Source organism: Trichechus manatus, unplaced genomic scaffold, assembly GCF_000243295.1.
Source record: "Trichechus manatus latirostris isolate Lorelei unplaced genomic scaffold, TriManLat1.0 scaffold00182, whole genome shotgun sequence".
NCBI classification, from domain to species: Eukaryota; Metazoa; Chordata; class Mammalia; order Sirenia; family Trichechidae; genus Trichechus; species Trichechus manatus.
Window position 1 is genome coordinate 4,659,403 of NW_004444118.1, and position 13,252 is coordinate 4,672,654.

The window sequence follows — 13,252 nt, forward strand, 5'->3', positions numbered from 1 at the left end:
GGAGTGGAAATGACGGCAACTTTTTTTTTTTATTCACTAGCTTGAATTTGGCATTTTTTGTTGGGCTAGGGAGAATATTCCACTTGTAAATACTTTAATATATATATTTAAATATAGTAGAATCTCAATTTGGAGGTGAGTGAGTATAGGAGCAAGAGTTTGGAGATTCATATTAGACACCCAGTACATAATGCATCTAGCCCTATGTTAGGAAAACTGATAATTTTCTCAGATATTAGTTCTGCATTACAAATTAATACTCTGAGAATTCTTAGATAAAACACACATATAAGACTATCTTTGTTATTTTCATTCCAGTTACTTATATTTTGTCACACATATTCATCGCTTTAAAACATAGTTATCTTACCTCCACAAGGTCATAGGCATCTCTTCCAAAGTCAGCCCAGGCAGGTACATAATAAATTCCATTATAAAGGATTTGTTCTCGTTTGAGACATGGCTGTTTAGGGCTATCCTCTAAGTCAAGTCCTTTGAAATAATAGCCATATAGTTGCCTGTAATATAGCTTATTATATACCTAAGTGGTAGAAGAGAATAAACTATATATATGGAAAGCTTATGGAAAATTATCATCATATCTATACCAAATAAATAGTTGCTAGTAAAATTTAGGACCACAGAGATCTAAACACTTTGAAACATTATTTAATCAGTTAAACAATTACTGGCTTAGTCACATTAAAACCAATGAAGATAACTGAGACTCAATTGGATTTTAGTAACTTCCAGATAAAGAGACTTCACAACATTCTGTCAAACAATGTCCTTGGTTAACTTACTAAATCTTCTTGAGCCAAAGATTATTCATTAGTCAAAATGGGAATACTATATTAATTCTACAGGGTTAATATTAGAATAAAATTTAATAACGTATATCATAATATTTAGTCCAGTGCCTGTCAAATTGTAGCTATTCAGTAAGTGTTATTTATTTTTAAAAATACTGCTTATTTTTATCATAATTAGTGTGGTTAGAGTAAATAGAGTCCATTTTACATGATATCCAACCTAATATATTTTTTATTCCACGTGGACTGTGGCCAATCGCTTTTTTCCCTAGTTTATATAAGGTTTTCCATTGCTATCTAAGGCAAAGACATAAAATTATACATTTGTTGGTTAAAAAAAAAAAAAATTGTTTTAATCACTCACACTTTGTGCTGATAGCTGATTATAATCCCTTAGTAACAATACACTTTCATCTATAGCCCAAAGGGCACAAAGAGAGTTTGAGGCAGCCGAGACCTGAAGGCTGATATCGGATCCTGGTGAACTTTTTTCCTTAGAGAAATTTAAGTTGACCTGAAAATGAAAATAGACAAAAGGGCAAGGGGATTGCAAGCCATGTAAGAAGAATTATTTTTTACAGCACATTAATTTTCTCTAAACATACACACAGTTTGAGAGAATCTTCTTAGTGATTTACCCTTCTAATGGCATCCATAACTTAGAAAAACAGGGACAATATCCTAAATGGATGCCATAATTCTGGTATTTTTTAATCATCCAACCCATTAACTTTACCATACTAGCTTTCTTTTATTTTGCATTCTTCATCTTTCAGGATAATGGGGAGTTTAACTAAACCCAACATGCCTCTAAATTCTCCTTAGTATTCCAACAAGTTGAACAAACCTGAGAAAGAATCCTTTTCCTTACCTTATTTTTAAAGCATTTCTCAATTTCGAATTGGGTACTGTCAGCGACCATTTCTCCTCCAGGATGTAAAGTGTAGACCAGCATAATTGCAGAGGGAGCTAACTCTGTGCTAACTTCTATAGGGATGGAAAATGTGCCCCTCATATCTGTGAAAAGAAAAGATCAAACTGAAAAAGTGCCTTGGTAAAACTGTTGGCCCTGTCAGCAGAAACCTTCTATTGAAGGTTCTAGCCATCCTATCCACTGCCAGTGAACAAGACATCTCCTGACCCAACAAATTCAATTTATGAAGTATTTCTGAGAAGAGTTTACAATCTCTTCCATAAATTGTAAAAGGAAAAGATAGTTAGACATTCCTTAATGCTCCAAACTTCAAAGCCTTATTTTGTCTCATTTTTAAATTCTTCCTGTTTGAACATAGATACTTACTGTCTTTCTTGGAAGAAAAAGGGAAGGACCCATGACTGCACCTTATAATAGTGCTTTGAATATAATTAACACTATAAATATTTATTAATAGATATATTTTGTTTGGAATTATGCCTTTTCATACAACTTTGCATATTTTCAAAGGGTAATTTGGGGTAGTAAAAACCTTAAAATGGGACGGTTATGACTTTTAAAGCAAAATATAAAATACAACCTAATTAAAACATTCTCTTTGCATTAAATTTTATGCTAAAATTATGAGCCTTACCATTATCTTTGATCTCAACTTTCTGTTGCCCATAAAGAATGATTACACCTTTTGAAATCACCTAAAGAATAAAAATATTATGATAAAGTTTAGGGAATAATAACCAAATTTCATTTAATTATAAACTGTGATTTATCTCTTTTAGTGGTCTGAACAATGAAACTGAACATATTCATCAGTGAACGCAAGATACCAGAAAATGAGTTTATAATCCTAATGATTATATTGAAGAAAATTTAGGAGTCATGAATAAATTTGCTATAAAACAATTTAATGTTTCATATTCCAAAACAAACAGTTCCCTATGACACAGTGAAAAAATTTTCACTCATATTCATAAGTGTTGAATTATCCCTAAATTTATTAACTTTAATTAAATAAAGCTACATACAAAGGCATTATCAAGTGTCTCCCAGTGCTTGAAGAGTTTTCTGGAAAAAGGGCTTGTTTGATCAATAAGGTATATGCAAAGGCTCATTCATCTCCACTCAAAACTAAAAAAAAGGGGGTAGGGGGTCTCCAGAAGAATGCTTCTTTCACTTCACCTTTATCAGCAAACTTGTGCAAATTTACATCATCAGACTTAAATTATGATCTCTAAAATACAAGCAAAGACTGGAGACTTGTATTCTTTTAAGAAAATCATTGCATTTTATGTTAAAATCTCAGAATACTACTAAAAAAGATGCTGAGACCTGGAGAAAATGAAAAACTCCCATAAGATCATACAGCCTAAAATTGCTAGAGCTGATAATCCTACTCTGGTCATTTCAGTGAAATCTAAAATTGCTTTAACTCTCTCGGTACCAGGTTTAGGGAATTAATTGATAAAAAAAGAACCGAACTTTTATGAAAATCCAAAAACCAAACCCGTTGCTATCAAGTTGATACCGACTCCTAGCGATCCTGTAGGACAGAGTAGAACTAGTTGCAAGATATTGTATTTGGTGCTAGAACAGTTGCAAAGAAGCATAAGGCTCAATATTTAATGAGCCTTTCAGGCACTTTTCTGAGTATTGTTACGTGTATTAACTCCTTGAATTCTCAGAACAGTAAGGCAGGAATTATTATAACAGATGAGTAAACTGAGAAGGCACAAAGAGGTAGAGGTATTCTCCCAAGTTCATACAGCTATGTTGCCTCTTAAAAGCCTAACCATCCAACTCATTCAGCCTCCATTTATTCATTCTAAAATATTGTATTGACAGTTTGCTGTGTGACATGCACCATGCTAGGTGAAGATATACAGTGGCAGACAAACCAAACAGAGTCCTTGACCTCATGGAGGTTACAGAAAAGTGAGGAGACAGGCGATTTTCAAACACTGACATAAGTAAGGTAATAAGCACAGACTTTGATACGTGTCATGAAGAAAAATAAAGTTCATTAAGGTCATTATGGAAGAGGTCTTGAACTTTCTGAGGAATCAAGGAAGGTTTTCTTGGAAAGTTTCCATTAAGGTAAGAGATGAATGATGAAGAGGAATCATCTAGTAAAATGGGGTGCAGGCAGCTGGGGTGGTGGTGGTAGTAGATGAAAAAAAGATAATCATGGGAAGAAGGAAAACCATGTGGGAAGCTTGCAAAGCAGAAAAAAGCATGACTTGTCCAAGAAAATGAAAGGCCTCTGCGTCTGCTATAAAGTAGAATGATATAAAATGAACTTGGCAAGCTTGGTGGGAGTCTTGCAGGCATGGGAAAGGAGTTTGGTGTTTATTTTAAGAGAAATAGGAAGACATTGAATATATTTTAGTTAGAGGAGTGGAAATCATCTTATTGCTTTTGAAAAAAAATATTCTAGTTTCTATATCCTCTTCTCTATAAAGGCCCTGCAAACAGCAAAGAAAACGAACAATTAAAAATTAAAAATGAAGGAAGGAAGGGAGAAAGGGAAGGATGGAAGAAAGGGAGGGAGGAAGGAAAGAAAGAGCGAGAAGAAAAGAAAGAAAAATTTTTAGAATTATCATATGTAACCCTGATCCATCATTTAGAACAGAAACATAGGAAGTAATTACAAAGGTCTTACCAAAGCCGAGGAGGGTCAAACCTAAGTGACTTCAAGAGAAATGAATGCTGACAACAAATGAACCAATTCACTCCAAAGACCTGCAGAATGGCTCAGGAGTGGGAGATACCGATACCAAGGTGAGCAGGAGTGAGGCAGGAGTTGGGTGGGGCGGTGGGCGGAGGAGGCAAAAACCAGGAGGATGTTTAACCACTTTTATAAAGACTAGAGATCCAGCTTCTCACAAGGACACTTGATATTCCTCACACACCAGGATGGCAATATTGCTGTTAAATATTGAAGTACTTATGTTCTGGTTGGTAAAGAGCCACTGTCCTGAGCTTCCCAGAGTCCCCTCCTCCCTTCCCTAGGACTGCTCCCCATAGATGCTGCCCCCAATCGAAATAAGCCACTCCGTTTAATAAAGGGCTTCAATGGAGTTGTAACTGGAATCTATTCTGACTTTATGTGTTTGTGTGTGTATAGGCATGATTTGATGGTTCCTAAACAGAATGAAAAGTGTCAAAAGATTATTCCAGCATTCTAAATCTGAAAAACAGGGATTGCTATAATTCTGAAAAACAGAATTATGTTATATTACTTTCATACTTCATGTAGACATACCCCAATACCTGTAGTTCCCAGAATAACCATATACTTCTGACCTCTCTAACAAACCTAACTGTGCTTCTCATATTCCCTGTCAAATAGGGAAACTGCTATTTATCCTACAAAAACCCTGTTTAGGCATATTCTTCCTCTTATACTTTTTCCTAAACCAGTGGTCTCAAATTTTACTATGCATCAGATTCACCTGATTTCGATGAACTGACCGCCTGTTTCAGACAGCTTGTCAGAACAAGATAGCTAGGCCCCATCAGAGTTTCTGTACTAGTCTAGGCTGGAGTAGAGAAATTTCCATTTCTAACAAGTTCCCATCTGATGTTGATACTGCTTGGAGTCCCGGTGGCGCAGTAGTTAAGATCTCAGCTGCTAACCAAAAGGTCAATAGTTCAAATTCACCAACCGCTTCTTGGCAACCTTGTGGTGCAGTTCTACTCTGTCCTATTGGGTTGATATGAGTCGCAATTGGTCTGATTTTTTTGGAAGGGTTGATACTGCTAGTCTGGGAACCACACTTTGAGAGTCACTGTTCTGAACTTTCCCTAGAGTGAATCATTTACTTTTCTGTATCACCTTAGTGATTGTACATCTGTCCATGTTTCATTGTTGCACTTATATTATTATAATTTATGTTTTGTCTCCAGTTATACATTTTTTTTACTTCCTCCATTACCATTGTGCCTAATATAGTATTTGGAATATGAAGATCATTCAACAAATGTTTGCTGATTCAAATTCGTGTTTCATTAATTTTATATCATCCACATCCATCTTAATGAAGGACCGTGCATCCATTTAGATGACGTAGTAATCAATAATAATCCATTAGAATAAAAACAAATCATTAATTAGTACCTTTCATGTGCCAGGCACCGATCAAAGGGCTTTATATGCGTTCCTGCATTTTAGTCTCTTAACAACCCTATGATTAGGCAATAATATTATCACTGGAGAAGGACATTACGTTTGGTAAAGTAGAGGGTCGGAGAACATGGTGAAAACCCTCAATGAGATGGATTGACACAATAGTGACAGCAGTAGGCTTAACCTTATCAAAAGTTCTGGAGATGATGCAGGACGGGGAAATGTTTTTCTCTGTTATACGTAAGGTTGCCATGTGTGGGAGCCAACTTGACAGCAACGAAGAACAACAGCAAGAAATTAAATGGCTTTCAAAAAGTCCCACATAGCTGGTAAGTATCAGAGCCACGATGTGATCCCCGGTATGTCCAGGTGGAAATGGGTGACTATGAAGAAAGAGTGGTGAGAAAGATGAAGTGGATAAGGGTATTGTGACTTGGCCTGCTTTGTCACTTTTTTTTTAAATAGAAACTTAAAAGTTATGTAAGTCGTATCTTTTGTATTTACTTTTAACTTCATCATGGTGTAAGGGTAAAAGGGATTTATATTAGGTTCAAAGAAGACTGAAAGTCAAGATGTGATTTTGGTTGCCGAAGAATATTTTCAATACATACCAAATAATTGAAGGGCGCCGTGTAAGTTTTGTCTTCAAAGCCTCGCATATTGAGAAGGTAGTGCACTGTCACCCTCTTCTGCAGGTTGCATCTCAGTTCTTCCATCTCTGGGACAATTTTTATGAAGCTATTAGTCTTGGAGTAAAATCGTCGTACAAAGTAGTCTGACTGAGGATAATAAGGTAATGTCCAGCCAGGAAACCTGCAGTATTCATTGTTCTTGTAGATTGCCTACACAAAGAATCAAATTTATAGGTATTTTAGGATAAACAGGAAGCAGAAATGAAAGACTATCTGATAAAATGGTTGATTGTCATGCTGCTCTATCCCTACATGAAAATTTCAGGGCATTCTCCATTAAGTATAACCTAATTCCTATACTTTTTAGTTATGCTGTAGAGTGACCACTATATGGTTTTTATAATTTACTTTCTATGCAAGATTTGGTTTGATAATATTACTCTAAAAATCTATTCTATTACTCTAGAAATATTGAATTTCATTCTACAATTTTATTTTTATTAGCAATACATGAGAGCACCATGAGTCAGCATCAACTCGACAGCAACTGGCTTTTTTTTTTTTTTTTTTATAGCAACTAGTTTTCTTTTCTCGGTTTATCAGTATACCTCTCTCACTATAATATGAGGAACCTATGAATGTAGGAAGGTCTTTGGGTGGTACAAATAGTTTGTGCTCAACTACTAACCTAAAGATTGGTGGTTCAAACCCACCCAGTAGTGCCACAAAAGAAAGGCCTGGTCATCTGTTTCCATAAAGATTATAGCCAAGAAAATCTCATGGAGAAGCTATAAAGCCACCATGAGTCGAAATCAACTCGACATCAATACGTATTTTTTTAAAATGAATGTAGGAGTTGCTTTTGCTACTAAATACACAATATAGATGAAAGACGGCAAAGTTTTTAATGAAATATGACAAAGAGAGTACTGTAACTATGGGCATTTATCATTATCAACACAAAGGCCTGAAGGAGTGCTTTAAAAATGTGTGGGAAAGATGATCTTTAATTATTACAAATAGTGAGTTACTTCTCTCTTGAATATATTCAGAAAAATTCTTTACATTATTTCATGGCAATAGGTTACAGGGTTTCCAAAATATTTCCTTCTATGAGAATGTAACTGTCTTTCTATTTCCATGATGAAAGTGAAGCGCTACTTTATTTTCATTTAGATAATTCTCCACCATACACATAAATATACATGTTATCTTTTTTTCTGGATTCATAAACAATTCTTTTATTTATTTTTCATAGGATCTACTTCCTTAATATTTAACCATTTTGCAACACTCTTGATTCACACCAAGATTTATATTTCAATGTCTGTTTCATAAATATCATTTAACATAAACCTAAACCTTAGCTAGCCAACACAGTGTTTTTGTCTTTACTTGCCTTTGGCTAACTTACTTTCAAAGTGATAAACGGGTGTGTAATCTTAGATGTGTCCAAGGAAAATTGAGCAGTGCCGCTTATATCTGTGGTATAGTTGCCCACAGTTTTGTCCTCCAGGTACAACTGGACGATTTCATTTGGGATGGGAGTGTTGTCTGGATGGAGCAATTTAATCTGCGTAAGAGGAAGAAAACAAATTTCTGAAGCATTAAGTGAATTTGGGAATCAATTTTGATGGTGCACATCAAGGTTCTCTCATTGGTACAACTCTTTCCTTGCTGTGCGTCCACTTCCTGAGTAGTTCATCTATTCCTTTCGAGTATATGGCAGATACAATCAATATACTGTTGACCCTAAACTCTATTTCTTCTGCCCATAAAAATCTTTCGAAACTCAGACCCATATATTTCACTGTTTCCTGAATATTTTTGTAGTAAAAATACTACAGAAACCTGAAAAACTGAATTATTTATTACTCTGTACAATCAACAGATAACCGGATAAACAAAATATGGCATATACATAGAATGGAATATGTGTATTCAGCCATAAAGAAAAATGAAGTTCTGATAGATGCCACCACAGGATGAACCTTGTAACATTACGCTCAGTGAAATAAGTCAGACACAAAAGAACAAATATTGTATGATTTCACTTATACGAAATACCCAGAGTAGCCAAACCCATCAAGACAAAGGAGGATTAGTGGTCACCAGAGGCTGGAGAGAGAAGGGAATGGGGAGTTAGATAATGAAACAAACAAACCAAAATACAAAAAAAAAAAAAAAAAAGAGTCACTTGTAGCTCACTGGCTGTACAAAAGATCTCTGCCAGATTTTGCCTGTGGGCGTAGTTTTCAGAAATGGTCAGTATTTTATTGACATGGCACCTTTAACATCTATAGTTAAATAATCATTTGTGAAATTATTTGTTTCATGTCTATTTTCTCTGTCAGACTATCAATTCCATGAGGGCAGGGATAATCTCCAGTACTTACGGTGAGTATATAATTTATTGTCCAAACTTGGACATTTGAGATTGAAAAGAGACACTATTAAAAATTACACCTTGACAAAAGACATAAACCTATGCAAATCAACAGTGTAGGTTACCCTACAATGCTTAGCAGAGAGATTCTCACGTAGTAACTTGCTAGGAAATAGCTGTTGGATTGAATTAATGAATCAACTAAGATGAATGAACGAATGTGCATGTAAAGAAATTGTTGCTTCTCTTACCTGGCCAAAATAAGGGATTCCCTGTTTGTAGACTGTATCCATATTCTGAAATTGAATCCTCACCATTGCTGAATTTATAAATATGTACTCGGTGCGTGTAAGCTGCACACCTGCAGACAAAGAAGTATTATAAAAAAAAATCACCAAATAGCCAAACAGAGTTATAGACAAAAAAAAAAAACAAAAAACACAAAGGCCAGCCATTCTTTCCGAAAGTCTCCCTTTCCTAAGCAGTTTTAATGCACAGGTACTTCTTGAGATGTGTTTTATGAAAGAAAATTAGTAGGGGTGGAAAAAAATCCAAAAAGCTTGTCATTCTCAACTAGAGTTCCTGCTCTTCATTACCTTGATAATTATCTAATCCATGTACCACTCCTTCTTGAAGGATTAATCACTTTGCTGGTTTCTCATTATGCTCAAATAATTGTTTATCGACATTTCTTTGCTCTCTGCCTGGTTAAAACGTACAGTTTATTCCTATTAAGAATTGTAATATATGTACACTATTCAAAATTGAAAAGTTCAAAGAAGAAAATACAAACTATCAAACATTAGAAATCCCAGAGATAACCAAAATTAACAGTTTAAATCATTTCCTATGTTTTAACGTATATATTTATATTGATAAGGTTGGGATTATGTGTGTATGTGTGTGTGTATGAGTATGCTACCAAACAATAAATTTGCATTCTAACTTCTGACTTAGTTTCATTTGAATTTATTGTTTAAATAAATTTTTTGTTTTAAAAATAGAAACAACATTTTCCAATTCAACATTTTTCACATGTATAATTATATTTTATTGTCCATCAAATAAATTTTGGTTGGAGTAAGAAACACTCAGCTTTCGGATCTGAGGAACTGATGACAAATCCTGGAAAACAGTGACTATATTAATACTATGTAACTGGTTACCAGCTAGCAATTCAAATTGAACAGTGATATCCTTTGAGATCTGACTGCTTTGAGATCATTACCTGTTCCAAGTTCTGTGACAAGAGCGTTCACTTCAAGGTGATTCTGGTATCCTTCCCGATATAACTCAAAAGCACTTGTGTTAACAAGATGGGAGGCACAGCCAGCTTTCCCTAACTGAAAAGTTAATAAATATAACAATAAAAGAATGGTTAAATTTTAAAACGACTATAAGAAATAGAAGTTTTAGGGGAAGGGTGTAAAGTCTGGGAAGCAACTTTAACAGTGCTATCTTACCTAAATTCGAATTTTACAAAATAATACATTGTGAATCTATAATTTAAATTTTCAGTTAGTATATTTACCTATAATTCCATTAGAATGTTTAACAGTTAGTAACTGTTACAATGATGACTTCCAAAAAAACCTTCTTTATGGTGTGATTATTTTGTTAATCCACAAAATAATGAACAAATCTATCTCTAGTCACATTTATTCATGATAATATCTGCAATTTTGTTAATTCCAATCATATTCTTCTTCAGTTTTGATACTGAGTTTTATACTGGAGTTACCGTGCTTTGGCAAGTTGTATTACTAGTTACCATCCTTTGGATATTTATAGAACTAGAATTTACATAGGGCTAGAGGCATAGAGTTTGGAGTCGAAACACCAGGATTTGAATCTTTGCTTTGCTACTTATTACTTCATGCAAAATGGAGATATTAATAAAGAGTTGATAGAGTTGTTAGTATTAGATAAGATAATGACTAGAAAGTGTTTAGCTTAGTGCCTAGTACTTACTAAACATTTAATAAATAGTAGCTATTGTTATTATTTTCTTTTGAATTTCTCTTAACATCTGTTCGGTCAAGTTAAAATCCCTCACTAAGTAAATTTTTTAAAACTTCACAATGAAGTTAAAGAGAGAGAATTGGTAAATATGGCAAAGAGATCTAGCATAGTCATGAAATGTGTTCATAGATTTATAGACTATTCTATTGGGGGAAAATTGAGTTCTTGTTCAACTCCTTCATTTTGTGATGAGATGAGGAAACTGAGACCTAAGGATGTTAGATGGGATGAAGATCATATGGTGTCTTCAGAACATACCTGAAACTACACCAAGGCCTAGCACCACAGCCGTAAGCTTAAAGGTACAGAACCATTTTCACTAGATTTGAAGATGAATAATTGCATGAATTATTTAGTCTATACTCCTGCCATACATGCCAACGTGTATTCTAAATTTATAGATCTCTCTGAAAATCATCTACATTTTATAACCTTCTTTGATAATCCTCTCCAGGATCTAACTACCTTGCATACTTGGCTTATATTGGTTCATTTTTCCTCTAGAGTGAGCATGTTTTTGTTAAAGATAATGACTGCTTCATAAAATGCAAATTTCATGAGGACAGGGGCCAGGTCTCTCTTGTTCGTGTTCAACACTGTCACTCCTAAAAAAAATAATGCTTGCATATTGAAGGACCTCAATATTTATTTGTTGGCTAAATAAACAGAGAAAAATTTGTATCCCTTGAAATGCCTATGATGCAATCCCACTAGTTATTTAAATATATGATCTTGAGCAATATACTTAATCTCTCCCTGCTTCAACCCACTGATCCACTAATTGATAAAGTGGTGATAACAATAGTATGGGACCCATAGGATTTTTTGAGAGTTAAATGTATATAAACTACTTAGCTCAGTTCCTGACACCAAATAAGCACTTACTAAATATTAGCCATTATTATCCTGGAGTCCCTTGGGTGGTGCAAATGGTTAACGTGCGTTGCTGCTACCTGAAAAGTTAATGGTTAAAGTCCACCCAGAGGCACCTTGAAAGAAAGGCCTGCAATCTACTTTCAAAAATTAGCCCCTGAATACCCTATAGAACACAGTTTTCTAGTCTGACACACATGGTATCACCGTGAGTCAAAATTGCCTCAATGGTAAGTAGTTATTATTATCATGATTACTATTGTTTTTGGGGTTCAAATAAAATTTTTAAATTTAAGAACCAGAAGGTTCTTAATTATTTCTAATTGTGTGTGTGTGTGTGTGTTGATAAATGGTATCACACTGTTTGTAATGTGGTGGGTGGCGGCTGTATGACTAACCAGTCAGATTTTGACATAATTGTGACTGGAGTCCTTGCTACATTCTAGCCCACCCTTCTGTGTGTCCATTTTCTGATGCTGGTTCTCAAGCCTTCCCACTGAGTCCCTTCAAGAAATTCCTCTCTCCTGTAAGTTTGAAAAAGTTGATTTCTCTTGCTAGTAGTTAAGAACCCTGGCTGATATATGTCCCTGCTGGAATACCTATTGACATTTATTTTCAGTGAGAACAGACTGAGAGAAAAATAACTTAATTACTCATTAAATAATCTTGAATGCACATGAACATCTTCATATCTCCCCAACTTAAATTTGCAAAGTACAAGGTAAAGTGGAGGACATATGTTTCTAGTACTTAAGTAGTACGTAAGTTTCAATGTGGAACCAGTTAAGAATTGAATTTACAACTCAGCTTTAGAGTACTGTAATTTGGTTTTTGCCAATTAATAGAAAATTTTAAAAATTAGCAAGACAAAAGAAGATTAGCAAATTTACAAATGGTACAGGGATGTAGAAATCCATTGCTGTTAATTCCGACTCATAGCGACCCTGTAGGACAGAGTAGAACTGCCCCATAGGGTTTCCAAGGAGTGGCTGGTGAATTTGAACTGCTGACCTTTTGGTTGGCAGCTGAGCTGCTAATCACTGTGCCACCAGGGCTCCAGGGATGTAGAAGAAAAGTATAATTTTGCAGTGTAAAGAGGGAAATGAGGAAAAAGAAAAGTGACTGGAAGGTGAGAATAATTGATTAATGCAAATATATTTATGAATTTGCAGATACATATCTTACCTGAGTGGTAAAATTTTCACAGAGTGAATTGATAGGAAGCCTGCAAAAATGGGATCCATATGGAGCCTCCCTGCACACAGTAAGTTGAACTTCCCCCTCCACAGGTTTGCCATAGGTATATCTAACAGAAGAAAATGACAAGAGTAAAATTACAAAGATCAATATCATTAGTAATTTGCCTAGACCGTTTTGAACACTTCCTTTAGTGCCTGAAGCCACTAATGCAACTACATTTCAATAGCCAATTATCTTAAAGTTAATTTCCGCTAGGAAACCTAAAAC

General features: G+C 34.8%; 1 protein-coding gene across 1 annotated transcript in view; it reads right to left on the reverse strand.

Moving 5' to 3' along the window:
* LOC101349996 (ovostatin) overlaps nt 1-13,252 on the reverse strand; it is a 79,300-nt gene that overhangs the window by 31,666 nt on the left and 34,382 nt on the right. The window contains exons 9-17 of the mRNA XM_023741483.1: nt 12,971-13,091; nt 10,119-10,233; nt 9,142-9,251; nt 7,919-8,077; nt 6,484-6,714; nt 2,381-2,441; nt 1,684-1,829; nt 1,177-1,326; nt 371-541 (exon numbers count right to left, since the gene is read on the reverse strand). Of these exons, the coding sequence (XP_023597251.1) occupies nt 371-541; nt 1,177-1,326; nt 1,684-1,829; nt 2,381-2,441; nt 6,484-6,714; nt 7,919-8,077; nt 9,142-9,251; nt 10,119-10,233; nt 12,971-13,091 (1,264 nt within the window). The remainder of the gene's footprint in view (nt 1-370; nt 542-1,176; nt 1,327-1,683; nt 1,830-2,380; nt 2,442-6,483; nt 6,715-7,918; nt 8,078-9,141; nt 9,252-10,118; nt 10,234-12,970; nt 13,092-13,252) is intronic.